This window comes from Mobula hypostoma, chromosome 25, assembly GCF_963921235.1.
Source record: "Mobula hypostoma chromosome 25, sMobHyp1.1, whole genome shotgun sequence".
NCBI lineage: Eukaryota > Metazoa > Chordata > Chondrichthyes > Myliobatiformes > Myliobatidae > Mobula > Mobula hypostoma.
The window spans coordinates 13,620,304-13,643,591 of record NC_086121.1 but is presented as its reverse complement, the minus strand read 5'-3'; the positions used below and the strand labels follow the sequence as shown (position 1 = coordinate 13,643,591).

The 23,288-nt window shown below is 41.6% G+C and overlaps 1 protein-coding gene across 4 annotated transcripts in view; it reads left to right on the top strand.

Annotated features, from left to right (window-relative positions):
• The window catches only part of LOC134337716 (multiple epidermal growth factor-like domains protein 6), a 456,826-nt gene that overhangs the window by 368,412 nt on the left and 65,126 nt on the right, over nucleotides 1–23,288 (top strand). For all 4 annotated transcript variants that reach the window (XM_063032924.1, XM_063032923.1, XM_063032922.1 and 1 more), the window contains 4 exons: nucleotides 1,376–1,510; nucleotides 1,961–2,095; nucleotides 20,276–20,401; nucleotides 21,925–22,056. In XM_063032924.1, coding sequence (XP_062888994.1) covers nucleotides 1,376–1,510; nucleotides 1,961–2,095; nucleotides 20,276–20,401; nucleotides 21,925–22,056 — 528 coding nt within the window. The remainder of the gene's footprint in view (nucleotides 1–1,375; nucleotides 1,511–1,960; nucleotides 2,096–20,275; nucleotides 20,402–21,924; nucleotides 22,057–23,288) is intronic.

Below are 23,288 nucleotides of genomic sequence, written 5' to 3'. Positions count from 1 at the left end.
GCCCATCTTTACCCACGTTCTAGCGTATGCACAAACCTGAATATACAGCCATGTTCCCATCTGTTCAAACACATCATCACTAACATGTATACACTTGCGTGCGCAAACAAGTGGACAGCAACGTAAATTACCATGTCGTCCCTAACCCAATCACCACAATCGGTAATCATATGGTGTATTTTGCACCGGAATGGGAACAGTGTTAATCTTCAGCTATGGGTTTCTCAATGACCATAATTACAAATCTTGTTCTTTATATTAAAAGATGCCTCATAATAATTAGGAAACTAATTTTTGAAGTACTAGTGCTAATGGTCTGCCATAGCCAGGTGATGCAGATGACAAGACCGTAAACCTTCGTATCTTACACCTTAAAACTTAATATAATTTGAAAAAGAGTAAGGAAAATGTTTGTAATGGCAGAAGGGCTCAAGATTAAATTTGGTTGTGTCTCAATTCTTTGGGACCTGGAGAGTTTTCATCCTCCTAAAACGGGTTGGAGATGACTGGATTTTGGCTGGCCTTGAATCAAAGAAAATGTTTCTTCCTATGTTTTGCTGACGGTTGCTTTAGTGAGGTGTAAAGTGCTTCCCAGCTGCTTTGGCAATGTTTCAAAGCATCCCATAACCCACAAGAGACCACAAATAGAGACTAAAGAAGTAGTAATATTGATCAAGTTTTTCCTTGTAATACAGTGGATGACTAATTTCTGTGTACAAAGTTACCACATTGCATGGGAAGAGCTGAGAGAAAGACTTACACTCTTCATCAACCCAGAACACTGCAAACTGTCTTACAGCCAATGAAATACTAATGGGATGATTGTGATGTGGTAAAAGTGGCAGCAAATATTAAACAATGCAAGCCGCCACTCCCAGCAGTGTATTATTGATCCAGTTATCCAATTGAAAATTTCATTGATTTCATTATTGTGGCACTGAGAATGTCAAGGTAGATAGTGCCCTCAGTTCCCTGTAGGGGAGACATGAACCCACCATATAACAACATTCGTGGGTAAAATGTATTGACCTTTTCTAGTCAATCTGAAGTTCATTAGGAGTCAGCCACATGGTACGGCAAGAGACAATTATTGGCCTATCTGGGCAAGGATAGAAGGCCGCACCTAATAGGGATGTCAGAAAATGTGTTTTCTTTTTAGCCATAGTCTGACAATTTCTGTGACTATTTTCCAGGGCTGTATTTGTTGATCTCAAATTATCCTTTGAGCTGTATCGCTTTTCCCTCTTGATTTGTGATTTGAATTCAAACCTGCTGAGAGTGAAGAAGCTTGCGATGTTTTAATGCAAAGCTTTCCTGAAGACTGGAATATCCATTTTAATTTTGTGCTTTGTTTTTCCTTTCCCTGCTCCTACAGCTTGCCCAAAATGGACCCACGGGCCTGGCTGCTCCAACCAGTGTCAGTGTGAGCCGCGCAGCACGCTGGAATGTAACCGCAAGGACGGAAGCTGCATCTGTAAGCCTGGCTACCATGGAATCTCCTGTCAAAATGGTGAGTGTCCAACTGCTGAGCAGTCCAGTTATGAACGTGAAGAATAATCAAGGCCCTGGCGAATGAGAGAATATTGTCAACACTAGAGATTCTGCACTTGTCAGAAAATTAGAGCTGAAGGAACTCAGCAAATCAGGCAGCACTTATGGAGGGGAGTAAACAGTTGGTGTTTCTGGCCAAGCTCCTTTATCAGGACTGGAAAGGGTGGTGGATGGAGCCAGAATATTTCAACAAAGCAGCATTTTGTACTAAAGCCCGAAAATGGCACTAGCCATCATGCAATACAGTTAAACCTCTCTTATTTGAATCGTTGTAGGGAACAAGCTTGGATGCCAGCCCAGATAATCTATTGAAAGTTATCCAGGAATGGCTTAAAGCTTGAAATCTAGCAGCTACATTGAATGGATTAGATCTTTATTCCAATTTTATTTTCTTTCCTCTTGTCTAAAGCTTGTGATACCGGCTTTTATGGAACTGGATGCAACAGTAAGTGTAACTGCTCAGTAGGTGTTTCCTGTGAGCATGTGACTGGCGAATGCAAGATGCTGTGTCCTAAGGGGTATCACGGAAAAAACTGTAGCCAAGGTATGTTTCAACTTTCAATTCTGTTTGGAATAGAAATTGATTATCATAACCTTCTATTTCTGGGGCCCTTAGCTCCCAGTGATGATCTCCAATCTCCAGTGATGACCTCCAATCTCCATTGTCCAAAGTTGATGGTCAGTTTGGAGTTCATCAATGTTTCTGAAATCCATTGTATTCACTGTACAGAGGACCGACTTTTGCAGCCTCACCAGACCCCTGTTAGACGGTCTTCCCCATTTTCACCTCTCATGACGGCTACCTAGAGTTGAGGAGCGATTGTCACAATACCACGTTTTGAAAAGAAAAATATGGCAAAGGTAGGTTACACCGGGTCTTCATGTTATGGAATTAGTGTCACCCCCTTCAGCTTTTTCCCCATGTCCCTGCATATTTTCCTTCTTAGGTACTCATCCAATTCTCTTTGTGAGATGTTTTAGGTGCCCCTTCAGAGAGTGTATTTCAGAGTCCTGATGCAAGGCTTTGTCCCAAGGTGTCAGCAGTTCCTATTCCCCCATACAGATGCTGAGGTCCTCTAGTAGATTGTTAGTTGTGGCCATGCGTTTCAAACTTGTCTTGTGAAGGAATTCTACCTCCTTAGTTCTTTTACCATTAGAAAGGACCAATAGGTAAGTCCAGAGATATTGGCTGAGAATTGGCTTCCAAAGTCATCAAAACTGCTGAGGGGAAAAGGAAGTTTCCCAGAGGAAGGAAATGATGATTAAGAGTAGGAGATGGTGAACTATTTTTTCATTCTCAGAAGGCGACTGAACGTTCAAAGTTCAAAGTAAATTTATTATCAAAATAAATATAAGTCACCCTGAGATTCATTTTTTGCAGGCATACTCAATAAATCCATAATTGAATAATAACCATAATAGAATCAATGAAAGACTGCAGCAACTTGAGCATTCAATCAGTGTGCAAAAGACAACAAACTGTGCAAATAAAAAAAAGAAAGATATAGTAATAAATAAATAACCAATAAATATTGAGAACATGAGATGAAATGTCCTTGAAAGTGAGTCCGTAGGTTAGACCATAAGATCTTAAGACATAGGAGCAGAATTAGGCTATTTGGCTCATCAACTCTGCTTTGCCATTCCATCATGGCTAATCCATTTCCCTCTCAGCCCCACTCTCCTGCCTTCTCCCCTTAACCCTTCATGCCTTGACAAATCAAGAATCTATCAGCCTCTGACTTAAATATACTCAACATCTTGGCCTCCACATCCACTTGTGTCAATAAATTCCACAGAATTGGAACATTAGAGAACATTTCAGTGATCGGGCAAGTGAAGTTATCTGCTTTGGTTGAATAACCTGATGGTTGAGGTGTAATAACTGTTCCGGATCCTGGTGGTGGGAGTCCGGAGGCTCTCGTACCTTCTTCCTGAAAGCAACAGCGAGACGAGAGCATGTCCTGGGTGGTGAGGGTCCCGGATGATGGATGCTGCTTTCCTGCAGCAATGCTTCATGTAGGTGTTGTCAATGGGGAGGGATTCGCCCCTGTGTTGGACTGAGGCATAATCACTACTCTTTGTAGGATAGAAGGAGATGTTTCTGGGCAGAAATGTATGTATCTTAGGAGGAAAATAAGATTAGAGAGGCTGTGACTGATAGGACTAGAGACACAGAAGTTTGCTGTGAAACCATTTTGAAAATTCTCAAATTGTTTCCAGTTGGAGGAATTCAGCAGGTCAGGCAACATCTATTGCCCTTCATCACAAAGACCTTGGGGTCTTTTATATTTACCTGGAGGAGCAGAAAGAGTCTTGTTTTAGCACCTCATCTGAAAAACAGCACAATCACCGTCAAGTTTATTGTCACATGCATAAATACACATAAGCATGTGCGCAATGAAAAGCTTAATTGCACTAGGCACATAGCATATATAAACAGCATTCGCAAGAAAAACATAAATTAAACATATGCACAATTCTTACACGAAAGAGCACATTTTGAAAAGGTCCATTTTAGTACAAAGTGGTCATAATGGTACTAAATTGTAGCTGAAGTCTTTCGCTGGTTGGTTCAAGAACCAAATGGTTGAAGGGAAGCAGCTGTTCTTGAACCTGTCGGTGTGGGACTTTGGACTTCTGACTTCTGTACTTCCTATCCAATCGCCAGGATGCTGGGTAGCGTTGATGATAAATGTTGCCCTTTTGAAGCAGTGACTCTTGTAAATACTACCAATGGTGAAGAGGTGTGTGCCTGTGATGTATTAGGCAGATGCCACTACTTTCAGCAGCTGTGAATTTGAATTGCTGTACTAAATCATGATGCAACCTATCTGTTTAAAAAGAGTGAAATAATCACAGGATCTGTGAGTCTTATTGTGGTTAGATTAAGTGTAAATATGATATATTGTTAGATTCCCCAGGGCTGCATTGCGTACAGATTGGAATAATCTACAGCCAGTCAATTCAGTGTATTAAAGGCACAGTGGGGCAACAGCTCATGATAAAAGTCACCAAGATAATTAGAGAAGCACCACTTTCCCCACAGTCACCTCAACACAACTGTCACTAAGAATTCATCTATTAAACAACAGTGTTTCTAACACCATATCTAGAAGTCCTGAACAAATGAGTTTCTAAGTCGGAGTGGTGTTGCTGCTCACCGAAACAATTGAGAGGAGAGTGAAATAGAGACAAGGCAGATTTATGGGAAGTGAATGTCATCCATTAGCTGGGAAGGGAAATTCCATTCAATCCCTTCACCCTTTACGGCAAAATTTAAGAAAGGTGGAACATTGTTTGTATAAACACGAAAGTTTTTGCAGATTTCCAGCCCTTGACCTTTCCCACCCATCTGGCTTCACCTATCACCTTCCAGCTAGCTTCTTTCCCCTCCCCCAACTTTTTATCCAGACATCTTACCCCTTCCTCTCCAGTACTGAGGAAAGGTCTCGGCCTGAAACATCGACTGTTTACTCTTTCCCATAGGTGCTGCCTGACCTGCTGAGTTCCTCCAGCGTCTTGTGTGCGTTGCTTCAGGTTCTGCAGATGCTGGAACCCTTGAGCCACACACACAAGATGCAGGAAGAACTCAGCAAGTTGGGCAGCATCTATGGAGAGGAATAAACATAATATTATAAATATTACACCTTTCATCACTTGAAGTGATCTCAAGTTACTTCAGTGCAAATAAAAATAGTTTTAAACAGTAGTCACTATTGTCGTGCAGGGCAGAGAAGTACAGAGATTTTATGCACAGCAAGTTCTGACATTAATTATGTGATGATAAGTAATGTTGGGTGAATTAACATCCAGAACAGAAGGAAGATGTACCCTTCTCTGAGATATGCCATTGAATCTTTCTCCCTCAGCTGGGAGGGCAGATGGCGACGTGTTTGAATGTCTTATCAGGGTTCTTTTTTCCTCCTTTCTTTTTTCCCCGAAAAAAGATAGTTTTAACATTTTATTTTTTTCTTCTTATTATTGATATATTGTTTAGCTTTGTTAATCAGTTATTTGATAATTTAATTCTCATTGTACATATTGACATGTTGACTTGATTACTTTAATGTATTTTTGTTTTGTTGGTCTTCAATAATAATTAATAAAAAAGATATAAAAATGAAATGAATGTGTTATCCAGAAGCTAATACAAATGACAGTGCAGACCTTGCCCAGCTCTTTACTGGAATATCAGGTCTAGGAATGAATTCAGACTTTCCAACTGGGAAGTGCTACCCATTTTGGAATTGTTCAAATGTGAGGAAATCTGAAAGGAAAAAACAAGGGGTTTATGGTTTTGATATTAGTTAGGGAGCATCTAAGTCTTGTCTTGTCCATTCTGCACCAACCTGGGCTATAAACGTGCAGGAGCAATGTGCGATTAAGTGCCTCGCTCAAGGACACAACACGCTGCCTCGGCTGAGGCTCAAACTCGCGACCTCCAGCTCACTAGTCCAACGCCTTAACCACTTGGCCACACGCCAACACTGACATGCCTACATGTGGGTGAGTGGCCCTTTCAGCCACCTGCACATAAATGCTACGCTGTCACACAACATGTTCCAGCCTCCGTCAGAAGATATAATATCATTGTGATTATGTGATCAGATGCAAGTTCAAATCCTACCAGCAAAAATTTTAATTGTTCTTTTTCATAAAATGTCTGGAAGGAAAATGTTGATTTGAGCAAAGCAACACTTGCAAAATGCTGGAGGAACTCAGCAGGCCAGGCAGCATCTGTGGAAAAGAGTAAGCAGTTTGGGTCTCCACCCTTACCATTCCCAACAAACTTTGCTCCTTCCAGATTTACAAACTCAAACTGTGCGAAAGTCTTAGCTACGTATATGTGCACAGTACTATAAGTACAAATATAATTGCTTTAAGAAGCAATCAAGAACCTTGTTTATGAAATACAGTATCACTGGGCATGACAGAAAAACTCTCATCTCACCAATTGGTACATTAGTACAAATGCTCCAGATCTTACTGTTAATATAAGTTTACCTCACAACACGCTGGAGGAACTCAGCAGGTCGGGCAGCATCCATGGAAACAATGAGTCGACGTTCCGGCCCGAAACATTGACTCATCGTTTTCACGGATGCTGCCCGACCTGCTGAGTTCCTCCAGCGTGTTGTGAGTGTTGCCTAGACCCCAGCATCTGCAGATTATTTTGTGTTTAATATAAGTTTACCAGAACCACACTTGGATAACAACACATGGTATTTTTAAAGGCTCTCAGGGGCCAAACCAGGTTCAGGAATAAAGAGTCGGCATTTCGGGCCGAAACCCTTCATCAGGACCGAGGAGGGGTTTCAGCCCGAAATGTTGCTTCTTTATTCCTTCCAATAGATGCTGCCTGACCTGCTGAATTCCTCCAGTGTTTTGTGTTTGTTGCTCACTACTCAGTAAAAACAATTGTTAGATCTCGTATCAATTTACCCTGCAGGCTTGTCCAAATAATGACAGTCCAAATAAGAAGAAATTTTGGACTTAAAAGCACTTTAGGTATATCCAGAGCTTATGAAAGGTACACTATAAGATGCAAGTTGGTTCTTTCTTTACCAGACCCTGGGTGCTCAGAGCTGTACTTCATTCCCTTATAGATGGACGTACATAGCGAAAGGAACACAATGTTCTTTTGTCAACTTAAGTATTTGCTTCCTTTAAGTGAATGGAATTTTCAAGCCATGAACCATTCAATCATTCTTCATTGAAATCTTCACCAATTAATTATTGCCAGATGCTCTTTAGTAAACTAAATCCTTAACTTGGAATTGTTTGATTCAGGAGTAAAAATGGATACCAGCTCAAGTTGCAACCCTTGAGCAGAAAGAGGAATTGAATTCCTAACAACTTCTGGGCAGCCCAAGGGTTTTGAAGCGCAGCTATTGCTAAACTATTGAAACCATGTGGCCAGTTTTTACACAGCAAGGTCCTCCAGTGATGGCCTGAGAATTTGTTTTTGGTGATGCCAGGACACATGTAGCGAGTACATTATTGTAGAAGGAGAGTTACTATCCATTTTGTTCATTATAGTACCTTTCTGAGACACTTGATAAAATAATACGGAGAGCGCATGCTCAGGGTGGAGGAGCAACACCTTATATTCCGTCTGGGTAGCCTCCAACCTGATAGCATGAACATCAACTTAAAGCAAAAAATCCCTCCCCCTCTCCTCTTCTTCTATTCCCCACTCTGGCCTCCTACTTCTCACCTGCTTATCTCTCCCCCTGGGTCCTCTCTCCTTCCCTTTCCCCTATGATCCATTCTCCTCTCCTGTCAGATTCCTTCATCTCTAGCCATTTATCTTTCCATCCCACCTGGTTTTACTTTCTGGCTATCCTTCTTCCCCTCTCCCTACCTTTTTATTCTGGCAGCTTCCCCCTTCCTTTTCAGTTCTGAAGAAGGGTCTCACCCTGAAACATCAACTGTTCATTCATTTACATAGATGCTGCCTGACCTGCTGAGTTCCTCTGGCATTTTATGTGTGTTGCTAGAGAGAGCTTAGTTTAATGGATGACACATATGATATTTCGAACGCTTTTAGGGTAGAAATTGACCAGTTCTATTTCTATGTTGCAACAAGAAGGAATTAATGGACAATATAACAGGAATAGTAAGCTGAACTTATTTCTACATACTTTTGTAAATTGAAGATGAAGCACCCAGTTCTAATAGTTGAGGTTTAATGACCGGTTAGTGATTAGTGGTTGTAAAAGTAGACTGAAAATGGTTAGTTTTAGGTTTGAGATGCTCAGAATGAAAGAATTGAATAGCTATTGATGGGATTATAATGAAGCTTCATTATCTAATATTTACTCTGATCTTTGGGACATAAATTGAACTTCCTACAGGGGTATTTAATTAAGTGTATAATTTAACCTACATAAACTTAACCATGATGCAACAGGCAAGCTAGGAATCTTCCCTCGGTTATTAGCCCCCTATCTCTTGATGCGTAAAGGAAATAAATCTCTCACCCTAGAGAATGCCAAAGGTCAGAACATCTTTGAGATCAGGGGACCACAGCGTGACATGGAATGGGGATTCTGTCTTGTTGGCCGTTAAGATTTACACATTTACTGGTGTTACTATTAAATTTCCATAAACAAAATTGGAAATATTCAATTGGAAAATTTTTCCGAAGTACTCTAATCTCATTGTTCTGACTGAGAAACAGGAAATAACAGAAATATTTTATAGAAACATTTGGTTTGTGGGCCATTGAGCGGTCTGGAAATGCTTAGAGCCTTGCTAAACAAGCAAAGATAGACATCTGCCATCAATTAAAGAGCAAGAGAGCATAGCAACGAAGCCATGTAGAAGTGCTGAAAGAAAGAGTGACCTTAAACTGAGCTGTGAGACATTACTGCCCTGTGCGAAACTCGGGGGTGAAATCATTGGAGAAATGGACTGCGTGAAGCTACTAGAAAAGGCAACAAGAATGGTAAAAGGAGCAACTTTAACAATGCAAAATTATAGATAGAACAAGCCAAAAAATTATAACACCATCAGAGATGAGATGCCAATATGTGGAATATTGGAATAGATTCATCTCAAAGGATCTGTAACTAAATGTGTGATAGGCAACTAGCAAAATAATAAAGAATCATTTCTGATATGATGCCAATTAAAGAAATATTGCACTAAGAATATACATTTGGGAGCACATGATGTGAGATTAGTGCAAGGAATGTGGATGTTATATAAGCAAAGCATGTTAGGGAACTGGTTCGCTACAGCAGTGTCACAACCAGAAAAGGACTTTCATGACAGCAATTCAATATGTAGGACTGGGCTGACTTGAGTTGCCACTCTCACAATTTGTCCAGTTCCTTGTTTTTCATCTGTAGAGCAAGTGGCTGCATCTCTGGTTTGTCCTCAAGCAGGTCTAAGAAACTTAAAGCCTTGGACTTTATTGCTTGGGTCCGTTACTAGTGATGTTGAGGCATGGCTGCCAATAGGGATCTAGGAGATGGGACAGTAATACTTTACTGCATGTGATGTATAGGACTGAGCATGCAATTTATTGGGATGCCACTTTGGTCAAATTTCCAGGTCCTGTTTTCTCGGACGTTGATATGCAACCTCGACCCTAAATGCATGGCTCAATGTAATGCAACAGCTTGCATTTATGTATCTTCTCTAATGAACTCAAACATACTGTATGTAACTCTGTATAGAAGGAAGGCATTCAGCTCGTCGAGAATATTCCAGCTCCCAGAACAATATCATCAACCCCAGTCCCCTGCTTATTGTATGTAACCTATTGCCTCTCACATATTCATCATCTCCACCCTGATTCTCCTGCAACCCACCCACACTGGGGTAATTTACAGTAACTGATTTGGAAAGGGGGGGAAAGCAGAGCTCCTGGGGGATCCCACACGTTCATCTAACTCCACGCAGGCACCACTGGAGGTCAGGATTGAACCCGATTTAGTGAGATTTCGAGGAAGCAGCATTATCCCACCCCTCTGTACTTCCAGTAAAGAAAATAATTTACTCACAATGGACCAATCAAGCAACAATTATTACATGAAGCTCAGTTCATTTCCTGTAAGTAATAATGTACATTTCTCATTCTGACTACAGAACAAGAAAGGGCTGGATCACATTTGACTCAGTCTGCATACAATCCTCCAAACTGTTCTAATCTATTATGGCTCAGTGAGTCGAATTGACCAGGTACCCTTTCCTGACACTGTTGTCCCAAGATGTCGAGCTGCCCACTACCGGCAAGTAGGCGTTGGGTGGTGGATTTATTGAAATAAATTTAAAAATAACTTAAAGGAAATAAAAATTGTATTTATTTAAAAACACATTAATTAAAAACATTAATAGTACTTAAAGCAAAGGAAAAATACAACTACTTACCTTTGCTTTTTGACTTTTTCTAACTAGATCAACATCTCAGGATTGTATAAGTTACATCAGTCAGTGGGGGTCAGGAATGCGCTGAACTTTGCAATGCTGTTAGCTGCTGGTTCTCCCGGAAACAGCCAGCTACAGAGGTACACAACCCAGGTCAAGGTCACAAATTGACGATCACCTGGAACCTGAGATTTCCGAGCAGTTCTCATTGACCCATTGACTTTACAAACAGCTGCAATTATTTGATCTGTTCCCCTCAAGTAATACTTCATCTTAAGGGGATTGGTCAGGACAGCTTCACACAGCCAGGAGCAATGCCACAACAGTTGCATTAGATAGCTGGACAATAAGTAGCTAGCAATACTTGCAAAGTGGTGAAGTATTAAAACCAACATCTCAAATATGTCATTAAATATCAATAATCGACTTACCGAAGTTGAAGACTTGAGAGTTGAAGCCTTGAATTAATCAATACTAGATTTCTTTTCATTTTCACATGGGATGGCAGGACTTTCATATGATGAAAGACTGGATGAACTAGGCTTATACTCATTGGAATTTAGAAGATTGAGGGGGACCTTATTGAAGCGTATAAAATCCTAAAGGGATTGGACAGGCTAGATGCAGGAAGATTGTTCCTGATGTTGGGGAAGTCCAGAACGAGGGGTCACAGTTTGAGGATAAAGGGGAAGCCTTTTAGGACTGAGATTAGAAAAACTTCACACAGAGAGTGGTGAATCTGTGGAATTCTCTACCACAGGAAACAGTTGAGGCCAGTTCATTGGCTATATTTAAGAGGGAGTTAGATATGGCCCTTGTGGCTAAAGGGATCAGTGGGTATGGAGGGAAGGCTGGTACAGGGTTCTGAGTTGGATGATCAGCCATGATCATACTGAATGGCGGTGCAGGCTCGAAGGGCTGAATGGCCTACTCCTGCACCTATTTTCTGTGTTTCTGTGTTTTAGAATCAGGTTTAATATCACTGACATATGTTGTGAAATTAGTTCTTTTGTGGCAGTGCAAAAAGAGAGCAACAATATAGTGTTCCTGGGTTTAATATACATTCAGAAATCTGATGGCAGTGGGGAAGAAGCTGTTGCTGAATCATTGAGTGTGTGCCCTCAGGCTTCTGTACCTCCTCCCTGATGGTAGCAATCAGAGGAGGGCATGTCCTGGTTGAGGGACTTCCTTTATGATGGATGCCATCTTTTTGAGGCATTGCCTTTTGAAGATGTCCTAATTGCTGGGAAGTCTAGTGCCTATGATGGAGCTGGCTCAGTTTGCAACCCTCTGCAACTTATTCTGATCCTGCGAAGTGGCCCCTTCGTACCAGATGGTGATGCAACCAGTTATAATGCACTGGAGCCTTTGGTGACATACCAGCTACACAGCCACAGTTGACCTGATGTCTGTGAGTGGGATTGCACTTGCCTGTCCTGATTTCCTTACTCCAGGTACAAATTGAAATAAAACTTTGCAATGCTGGTGAAATTCCTTTTAAAAAAAAGAGATTTGCATTGATATTGCATGTTCTACAATCCTAGGACTTCCCAAACCTCAGCTAAGTTGATAGGGTTGTTCAGAAGGTGTATGGTGTGTTGGCCTTCATTAGTCAGGGGTTGTTGAGTTCAAGAACTGCAAGGTAACGTTGCAACTCTTTGAAACCCTGGTTAGACCAGGATATAAACAACAGGAATTCTGCAGATGCTGGAAATTCAAGCAACATACATCAAAGTTGCTGGTGAACGCAGCAGGCCAAACAGCATCTGTAGGAAGAGGTACAGTCGACGTTTCAGGCCGAGACCCTTCGTCAGGACTATTAGACCAGGATAATTGTGTTCATTTCTAGTCTCAGTATAGAAAGGATGCAGAAGCATTAGAGAGGCTCCAGCAGAGATTTACCAGGATGCTGCCTAAATTAGAGAATATATCTTACGAGGCTAGGGTGAGCAAGCTCAGACTTTTCTCTTTGGAGTAAAGGATTCCAAGAGGTGACTTGATAGAGGTATACAAGATGGTAAGAGGCATGGATCGAGCGGATAGCCAGAGGCTTTTTCCCGGGGCGGAATTTTAAGGTGATTGGAGGAAAGTATAGGGAACGTCATAGATAAGTTTTTTACACAGAAGAGTGAGTGTGTGGAAAGCGCTATTAGGGCTGACGTGAGAAGTAGGTCATGAGGGGCATTAGAGAAACTCTTAGATGGGCACATGGATGATAGAAAAATGGAAGGCTATGTAGAAGAGAAGGGTTAAATTGATCTTAGAATTGGTTAAAAGTTTGGCACAACATCATGGGCCGAAGGGCCTGTACTGTGCTGAGGTGTTCTGTGTGCTATGTTCTGAGTAGCTTTTGGTTCAGTGTAGGAAACACAACAGCCAATTTTTACACAGAGCAATCTATCAGAGGCAGCAGATCGGGTCGTCAATACTGTGAAAGCCTGTGCCTTCTCTCTTCAAGCTATGATGTTAGCACTTCTAATATTTGTCTTACACGTGCTTTGTTTGCTGGAAAAGCACTGCTTTCATAGCTAATCAAGACATGATTCTCAAATTGACCTGACCCTGAAACAGAAAGGAAAGTGCAAGAGAAGAATGACAAGTGAATAAAAATTTCCCCTTTGAAATCAACACTTCAGCTTTAACCATGTTCACATTTTGGCATCAGACAGTTTCTTATTATAGGGCTCAAACCTCCTAGATCAAATTTCCCCCATGTTGACAGCTCTGGTATTCATTAATGGTTCAGGAACTTTGACGTGCCTATAAAAAATTGCCTTGGAAAATAGAAACCATACAGCAATATTCTTGGCAATATTTCAGCACCTCAGATTTTTTTTTAAATTTGTGAAACCTGTTGGAAGAAATAAATACCATAATTTTGTGCTTTTTTGTCCATGCACCCAGGTCGAAATGGATTGTGAGGTATGGATGGCACGGTAGCGTAGTGGTTAGCACAACGCTTTACAATACAGGTGACCCAGGGTTCAATTCTTGCCACTGCGTGTAACGAGTTTGTACATTCTCCCCAGTGACTGCATGGATTTCCTCTGAGTGCTCCAATTTCCTCCCACAGTCCAAACCATACTGATTGGTAGGTTAATTAGTCATTGTAAATTGTCCCGTGATTAGGCTAGGATTAAGTTGAGATATTGCTGGGCGGTGTGGCTCGAAAGGCTGGAAGAGCCTACTCCTCACTGTATCTCAACAAATAAATAAATAAGATTCTCAGATGAGCTCAATAAACTGTAAACCCATCATGGTGCTAATTGTGCAACCAAATTCCCTTTGTGCCATAATAATAAAACTAAAATCTACCGATGCTGGAAATGTGAAACTAAAATAGAAAATGCTGGAAAGACTCAGCTGGTCAGGCAGCTTCTGTATAAATGGAAACAGTAAATGTTATAGGTCTGCCAAGGTCTAATCTGCTGAGTTTTTCCAACATTTACCCTGTTTGCTTCAGATGTTGGCTTGACCTTCATTCCGCTGAGGCAGAGAAAATGGAGAATTTGTTCATGAAAGTTTTCACTGAAACTTTTTTTCAGTAATAAACTCTTCAGATAGACCAAGCCTTTTGCTTTCAACTTTCTTGAAGTTTACATTTGATTTCTGTTATTGTAATTTTATCCTGTAATCAAACAGGCCATTATGGGTGTACCCTAAATCCTCAGTGACCCTGATGCATAGGGTACATCAGGAAGATTCCCTCTCAGATATCCAGGAGAACAGTTCCCCCACAATTACTCACACCTGCATACACCACTGTTCAAACTGGATAAGCTTCGCTCATCCAGTAATGCGGAGAATGCAGTCTACTTGATCACCTGTGGTCGAGGGGGATGGCAGATTGAAAGGACTGAGCATAGGCTGATACAGCAAAGAATGAAGCCAGTCATTCCAAAGTGTCAAAGCAAGTTACAATTCTGATACCTAATGGCAAGAAGGTATTGCAAGTATCCGTCCAGAGCAGACAGGAAGTTCTGGTGATCAGGGATTGAGTAAAAGCACACAACACAAAACTTTTAATCCTTTTTTAATTTACTGCCAATTTAAGATATTTCTCCTCAAATTTAGTTGAAGAAATTGGGTCTGCTTGGCTCCTTGAAAGCCTCATGTTATTCTTTTCTTTTCTATTACCCATTGGATACTAATATTAAGTAATTTAAACAGTGCAATATCCCCTTTAGACAGATGATTGCAAGAAGAGTAAATCCATTGCCTGAATGAAAAAGTATAGAGTGCTACAGATGGGTGCTGGTCACTTGTTCATATTAGTGCTTGTTGCCACCTCAACCATGACTACAGTAAGAGCACTGAGCTGTAAACTTCTCTGCTCATAAAAGATCATAAAGGTTATAAAATTGATAAATAGCTGCTAATATTTTCTTTTACAATGGACAATAAAAGCCCAAAATTCTGGCAAGAGCCATGTAGATCAAAGGCAAGATCCTGAGCCACCTCAGTTGGCTCCTGCTTGCTCTTTTCCCACTCTCATGATGGTTATAATGAGATTCTCAGCAGGCTCCTCTTGAAGTGGGAACCTCAAGCTTATTAAAATACAGTTTGACATAATATCTACAAATGTGTTCATTAAAAGCATACATTCACCTGTAAATTCATCTACACCCATGTAACTAATTTACCTTTGAAGTTCCTTTTCTGGTTTAAAAGCTGCGGGAAGCCAGTTGCTCAGCAGCTTTTTCCGTTCCGCGTCATTCTATCCGTTGAGATGACTACTCAATAGACTGGAGAATGGTAACCATTTTGGCGCTTAGCGTCACTACCAAACACTCCCAAGGTAGAGGATGGTCCAATTGACATCAGGACTTTATTCCAAATCATCTGCTGGAAATGCCTCATTCTCTACCATCCATGCCAGCACAGTCCAGCAAACACCAGCAAGTTCAGGCCTGTTTTGTATTGAGTGAACTGGCTTTCAAAAACTGGACTGAGGTCCCGTTCATGTGAAATCTCTACTATTAGGACTTAGACGAGTCATTTGATCAGTGTGAGGGGGAATTCAACTGTACATATTTTGTATGCTGAACAAAAGCTTGAGTATGCACTAAGCTAGTACTTGTTGCTTTAACATGATGTTCTCACTCATAATACTTTCAGATTATTCCTTTGTTCAGCTCAGTGAGTTTGTTCAACGAGGCTGACCTGTAATCTAACTCTATGCATTTGCTTTGGTGTGCTACTTTCAATAATCCCTTTGGTGTGGAATTAATCCGTAGGATGAATGGAAAGCTGTTAGTTTGCTTTGCCTCCACAGATGAATTGAACCATTACCAGCATCCCCTAAAGCTTAGATACTGGGGCTGTTATTCTGGATTTATACTGTGTCTGGTTCCAATGGGCAGTCTATATTCTAATGTCCAACATAGAATCCATAGATGCATGTCCAACATTAGAATTCTTGAAACAAAGATTTTCTATTTCACTGAGCTCTGTCACCATCAGGAACTGCTAGGCAGATAGGGAAAATACTTCAGGACCATCCCTGAAAAAGAAAATAGCAAATCCAATGATTTGCAGGAGTTCCTGGTCCATGACCTCTCAAAAAAAGGGGGACTACCAGAGAGGTACTGAGAACATCAAATCTCTCCATCAGAAGTGTGCAATAGTCCAATGAAAATGTCGGGAAGAGTGAGCCACCTCCTGTGTTACCCATTGACACATTCAATCAGTGCCTTGTGCCTCACATATTGCGGTCTGTGACCATATCAGTCGTCCTAGAGCCCACAGACATTGAACAAAAACGATAACTGTGGGCTCCAAGATGGCTGATATGGGACTGGGCATCCTCTGGGGCCGGTCCTCTGAAGTAAGTTACAAACTATCCTTGGAGCATTCGTCCCATTGAAAAGGAATCACTAGAACCCTAGCCATACAATCCTGAGTCTATGCAAAGCAAACTCCACCCAGAACCTGTTCCGATTTTATGAAATACAACATTGGCAACTGCAATCTACATTCAAATGCACTTTGTCACAAATTTTTCCTACTCAAGTTACATTGTATTTTTAGGAGCTGTGGTATTTGCTACTTAAGGTTAACTTTATTTGTCACATGTACAATGAAGCATTGAAGTATTCAGTGAAATGAGTCATTTTGCATTAAATTAAATCAAATCAGAAAAAATTGTTCTGGGGTCAGCCCGCGCGCAAGTCCCTTTTCCCATATACACTTAATCCCATTGGACGTGAAACGTATGGTGTCTTGGTAAATGGATATTTTTCGTTAACTTTTTTGATTTTTAAAGCTAAATTAGGAAAGAGCAGAAGGAGGTGTATGTATTTTCACCCAGGATTATGTGATGAGTATTTGGCAACTGGACAAAGTTCATTCCCTTTCTAATACTGGTCTTCCCAATAGAAACAATTGAAATCTAGTAGCCATAGACACAGTCACAGAGACACATGCGCACAGTGCAGGTCTACTCTCAGTGGCCACTTTATTAGATACACCTGTACACCTGTTCGTTAATGCAAATATCTAATCAGCCAATCATGTGGGAGCATAAAAGCATGCAGACATGGTCAAGTGTTCAGCTGTTGCTCAGACCAAACATCAGAATGTGGAAGAAATGTGATCTAAGTGATTTTGACCATGAAATGATTGTTGGTGCCAGATGGGGTGGTTTGAGTATCTCAGAAACTGGTGACTTTCTGGGATTTTCATGCACAACAGTCTCTAGAGTTCACAGAGAATGGTGCAAGATACAAAAAAAATATCCTGTGAGAGGCAGTTCTGTGGGCGAAAAAAGCCTTATTAATGACAAAGATCAGAGGAGAACAGCCAGACTGGTTCAAGCTGACAGTGACAGTAACTCAAATAACCACGAGTTACAACAGTGGTGTGCAGAATAGCAGCTCTGAATGCACAACACGCTGAATCTCGAAGCGAATGGGCTACCACACCAGAAGACCAGAACACACACTCAGTGGCCACTTTATTAGGTACAGGAGTAACGACCAGTGTGCAAAAAAACCTTGTGCTCTGCAGTTTTCTGCACACTGAATGATTTCTTCTATGAAAAGAGTATAAATAAGTCAGTTCTAAAATCTGCAGACAGATTATGGCAAACTGCACATTGTCAACGCTGTCCACATCAGAACCTAGAAAAGGAAATGTGATCAACAGGAATTCTGCAGATGCTGGAAATTCAAGCAACATACATCAAAGTTGCTGGTGAATGCAGGAAATAAAGGAAATGTGATTGTGTGCGATCATGAAATATACTTAACATGCCCACAAGGTAGAGGGTGACAATCTTTTTGCGTGCTAGGAGCAAAAGATGTGTGCGTGCACACACCTTATAGGAAACATTGTACAGGAGGTACGTAATAAAGTGGCTACTGAGTGTAACTCAATCATGTACATTTACTTAATGAACATCTACCACCTCCACACATTGAGAAAGGCCTCTTTCCCAATCTGTTCTCTCAATTCAAGCACCTCCACTCACCTTCTCCTTCTAGGTGTGCCCCTCTCTTGCTACTCACCTTTCCAATCCTTACTCATCCTCAATCCCACCCTCCATCCAGATCTTCCTCAATGTCCCCTCCTGATCTTTGGTGTGCCTCAATTCTCAGTGCAGAATTCAGTCAGATGCGTTAAATCTCACACCTTGTCCTGCTGGAGCTGCTTGTTAGTGACTGAGCTCCCTGTTTTCTGATGGACTGACAATGGTTATTCTAATTGGTCAATGCTACTATGACATCAGGGGTGTTTCAAAGATGTTGCCAAGTGGCCTTTTCTTCCACGTGACACTAAAAACTTCAGCAGATGTTAGAGAATCTGAAAAACACACACACACGCACACACACACACACACGCATGCACGCACACACACGCACACGCACACACGTACACACGCACGCACACACACGCACACGCACACACACACACACACACACACGCACACATGCACGCACGCACACACATGCACAATCTTTTCATCTGGTCACTCTGAGTTCAGAGTTCAAAGTTCAAAGTATGAGGGGTGATTGATAAGTTTGTGGTCTAAGGTAGAAGGAGTCTTTTTAGAAAATCTAGCACATTTATTTTTCCTACATTTACACACTTAGTCCAGCGGTTGTGGAGCATACGGATCCCTTCTTTGTAGAAGTCGGCGTCTTGGACCCCCGGGAAGTGGTCCACAGCAAGGGTGATTGATAAGTTCGTGGCCTAAGGTAGAAAGAGAAGAAAGATCTTCAAACTTTCTGCATTATCACTCAAAGAGTTGAACTACACGAGCATGTAACGAGAGCTGTATAACTTATCTCCTTCTACCTTAGGCCGCAAACTCATTAATCATCCCTGCTGTGGACCACCAGGAGGTCCAAGACACTCTCGTTACATGCAGGTGCAGTTCAACTCTTTGAGTGATAATGCAGAAAGTTTGAAGCTAATAACTCATCTCCTTCTACCATAGGCCACAAACTTATCAATCACCCCTGCTGTGGACCACTTCTACAAAGAAGGGATCCGTATGCTCCACGACCGCTGGACTAAGTGTTTACATGTAGTAGGGAACTATGTCGAAAAATAAATGTGCTAGGTTTTCTAAAATTGACTACTTCTACCTTAGGCCACCAACTTAACAATCACCCCTCGTACATTTATTATCAAAGAATACCTATATTATACAACCTTGAAATTTGTCTCCTTTCAGGCAGTCACAAAATAAGAAACCCAAAAGAACCATTAATAAAAACTGACAAACACACAATATGTGGGGGAAGAGGGAAAAAAACACACAAATTGTACAAACAATAAAAGTAAGCAAATAGCATTTAGGTTGAAAGTGAGTCCTCAGACACAAGGCCCGGAACAGCTGGGGCAGGCCCGCAGCCTCAGTCTCAGTTCAACGAGGAGCAGAGTAAACGTCATGGAGCAGTGAGCAGAACTGGCCTGACACTCGTCTCCGGTCCCAATAGCCTGAAGCTTACAAAGAGTAATCTTCTCAGGCTGTACAACAACGAGCATTAAAATCATATTACCTCATAGTGCCTCATAGGAAAGTCCTTACAAAGTTCTGTGACAATGGCCGAGAGGATACCAGGGGTCTCCCTGCCATCTGTTGGGACATTTATCAGGAGTGCTGCATGTGCAGGGTTCTTTGAATTATCAAGGATCCTACCCATCCGTCCAGCATCCTCTTTGACATTTTACCATCAGGCAGGAGACAAGAACGGTCAGGATGGGAAACAACTTCTTCCCTCAGGTCTTGCAGCTTCTGAACTCCCTGATGCATTGCATTCAAAGTGTCACCTGTTAATTTGTTCTGTACCTTACAATTTTTAAACTATGAACTTTAATTTGTTTGTTTTTGCAAAATTAATTTGTAATTTTTATTCTTAGTTTCATAAGTTATTGTGTGTTATATACATCTTAGGTGTACTACTGTGTTGTGCACCCTGGCCTGGGGAAATGATGTCTCATTTGATAGTATACAAGTATATAGTTAAAGGACTATAAACTTGACTTGACTTGATTTCATACTGAGCTACATCTGCTGTGTTGCCTGCCTCTTACAATCAGAACTGAGTCTGAAGGTGGGAGAATTATAATGGTACAAGGAACATTTGACCTGACTCTTACTCACTTTTTTTTGCTACTTAAAATTACTAACCAGGTCTGTCTGGATCCCCAGTCAGCATCATGTGCTTGACAGCAGACTTACCAGATGACAGGCCCTAATGTAATGGTCTTGTAAAGTTCCAGATTTTTACTGTGTAATGAAGCTTGGTTGAATGAGGTAGGGACAGCAATCAACAGGGAGAAATTAAGTGATAGTATGCCAACTGGCTGATTGCCTCTGCCATCTCGATTGCAGAATGTTCCAACAACAAGTTTGGAGCCAACTGTTTGCAGACATGTGACTGTGGGGGAGCCCCGTGTCACCGGATGACTGGAGAATGTGTCTGCCCCGCCGGCAGAACTGGTCTTGGCTGCAAAAACGGTGAGAGGGCAGGGGTTGGTTCAGAATCATCATCCTTCACTGATGTTGTCTCAGCTGAATCAAAAGAACAAATGGATTTTGAAATATGAAAATAACAGAAATTATGCTTTCTGTAGTAATACGCAAAGCAGGATAGCTTCAAATACAAAGCAAAATTTAGTAATGTCACTCAAGCTAACTCCTTCAGGCAATGACACACTGACACACTTTTTTGAGGATAATTAGCTCTGACCGTGTGTTGTAACCAGGAGTGAAGCAGAAAAGCTCTACGTTTGGGCAAGTAATTCTGTTCTTATCCCACACTTAGTCATTTCACACCTGAGTTGATTTTAGCCATGAATGGACCTTTGAATGGTATTTTTCAGAATCTAAATCAGAATCAAGTTTGAAATAGTTGGCTTTGCAACAGCAGTACATTGCAATACATAATAACAGAAAAAACCTGTGAACACAGATAGTGTGTGTATATATTATATAGTTAACTAGGTAGTGAGGCAGTGTTCATGGGTTCAATGTCCATTCAGAAATCGGATGGCGGAGGGAAAGAAGCTGTTCCTGAATCGTTGAATATAGAACATAGAATAGTACAGCGCAGTACAGGCCCTTTGGCCCACAATGTTGTGCCAACCCTTAAACCCTGCCTCCCATATAACCCCCCACCTTAAATTCCTCCATATATCTGTCTAGTAGTCTAGTTGTTGAGTGTGTGCCTTCAGGCTTCTGTACCTCTTTCCTGATGGTAGCAATGAAAACAAGGCATGACCCAGGTGGTGGGGGTCTTTTATGATGGATGCCACCTTTAGCATGTTCTCTTTGGTCACCTCAGTGCCATGGAGTCATAGATTAATGCAGGCCTTTCGGCCCAACTCATACTGTACTTGCCGACCCATTTGCTCATCTAAGCCAGTCCCATTTTCCCAGGGCTGTCTAAATATTCCCTACCCATGTTCCTGTCCATGTTGAAGTGATGAGCTCTAGACACACCTGCAAACAATTGAAAGAGATAACCACTGAATGGAGATGATTACTTTAATATGTTGATTGCTTACTTTTATGGTATTACTGCCGACTAAAATTAATACCAGCAAGGCCTAAATTTTCTCTGCAGGTTTTACATGATTATTTGCAAATAACTTGTCCCAAGAACCAAATTCATTATCTATGCTGAGCCCTTTGAAGTGAAGTCCCGTGAATAGTCAGCAAACGCTCTTCATCCAGACTCCCTGTGGCAGCGTACCAGAGGGTATCTGGTCCTACGTCGAACAATGGTCCACAATGTGATCCAATGACCTCTGACAGAAGGAGAGAAAGGCTGGTTGCAAACCTCCCAGAACAGGCAGAATTGAAGCTGCTTTTTAACAGTTATTCGGCCATCTTCTTTACTGTTGGAAATACTTATTGAAAAATTATGTAGCTACGCATTTCTAGTTAGGCCCTGTCTCAGTTTAAGGACCATCAACTCTGGTCAGTTGTTTCCACCGTCCTGCTGCAACCATTTACGCCATTTTGATTTCTCTCCACAGATTGCCCACCAGGCTACTGGGGCCTGGGCTGCCAGGAGAGCTGCCCTGCCTGTCAGAACAATGGGACCTGTAATAAGGAGACAGGCCAGTGCACCTGCCCACCAGGATTCATTGGGAAACTCTGTCAAAACAGTAGGTACTCGGCTTGTGGAAGAGAACTACTAAGATGTTCCTGGAGCAACAAATAATTGGTTCCAGGAGCTCAGTGAGTCAAGCAAGGTCTGGAGAACCGGGGGCGGTGGGGGGGGGGGTGCTGATAAAAGAGTCGTTGATATTTTAAGTCAAAACCCTTCATCAGGACTGAGAGTGGAGAGGGAGATCAGGGTGGGGGTGTGTGCTGTGAGTGGAGACGTTCTGTGGAAGAGACTTTCCCTTTCCACACTCAGTCTTGCTGTAGTGTTTCGACTTGGATTCCTCCCCCCGCCCCAAAGCTGCTCGACCCCCTGAGTTCCTCCACCAGATTGTTTTGCGCTCCAGATTCCAGCATCTGCAGTTTACTGTGTCTCAAAAATGTTCCTGACTGTGATGGAGAGCACTCGGTAAACACATTCCTTATGCACGCGCGTTCACACGCACAACAACATTGCCTTGTCAATCTACTGTCGCTGTGCTGCGTGTGCGCACTTCAATGTCTCATAATGGGTTTTAAACCGAGCTGGCGCGCTCTGGATGGGTTTGTGCTGCCTTCCCTTTATACACAGTGGAATATTCAATTTCTTTAGTAATGGGGGTGTGTAAGTGCGTATATGTTGTTTGGATGCTTCTATTTATTTTGCAGTACGATTGTGGGGTGCACCCTGCATTTTGTGCGGTGAATCACATTCTAATTCATGTGTAGTCTTAAGTTAACTTTATTGGTAATTAATGATGGTATGCCCTGGGGCCTGATAAATGGGACTCATCACTCTCAATAGGAGAAACATATTGAGTTCACACTGGACAAGCTATGGAGCTGTTACTGTCTTTTCTGGTAGATATCTTTTTGTTAACTTGGCAGTTTTCACTATTTTCCCTAATTTTTGTAAGTTTGTTTCTCAATGCATCTAATAAACACCTGAGCACTAAAGTGCTAAGCAACTCCAGCCACTGTTTCCTCCGGTCAGAATGACAAGGCGTTGTTAATGTATGTGTGTAAAAGCTCATCTGTAAAGAATACGTTTACCGAGTGCTCTCCATCACACTGGCTTATTCTATAATTCATTCCCCTTTATATTTCTTGTCTGAAAGAGGGGATTTAGTCTTTTGAGTCTGATCCGCCTCTCAGATAATAACCACATCTTCTTACTTAACTTTTTAGGCATTCACTAACCAATTTTAGTTAAGGTGCCATGTTGGGAATGAACCACTGCTTCCCAATATTCCCT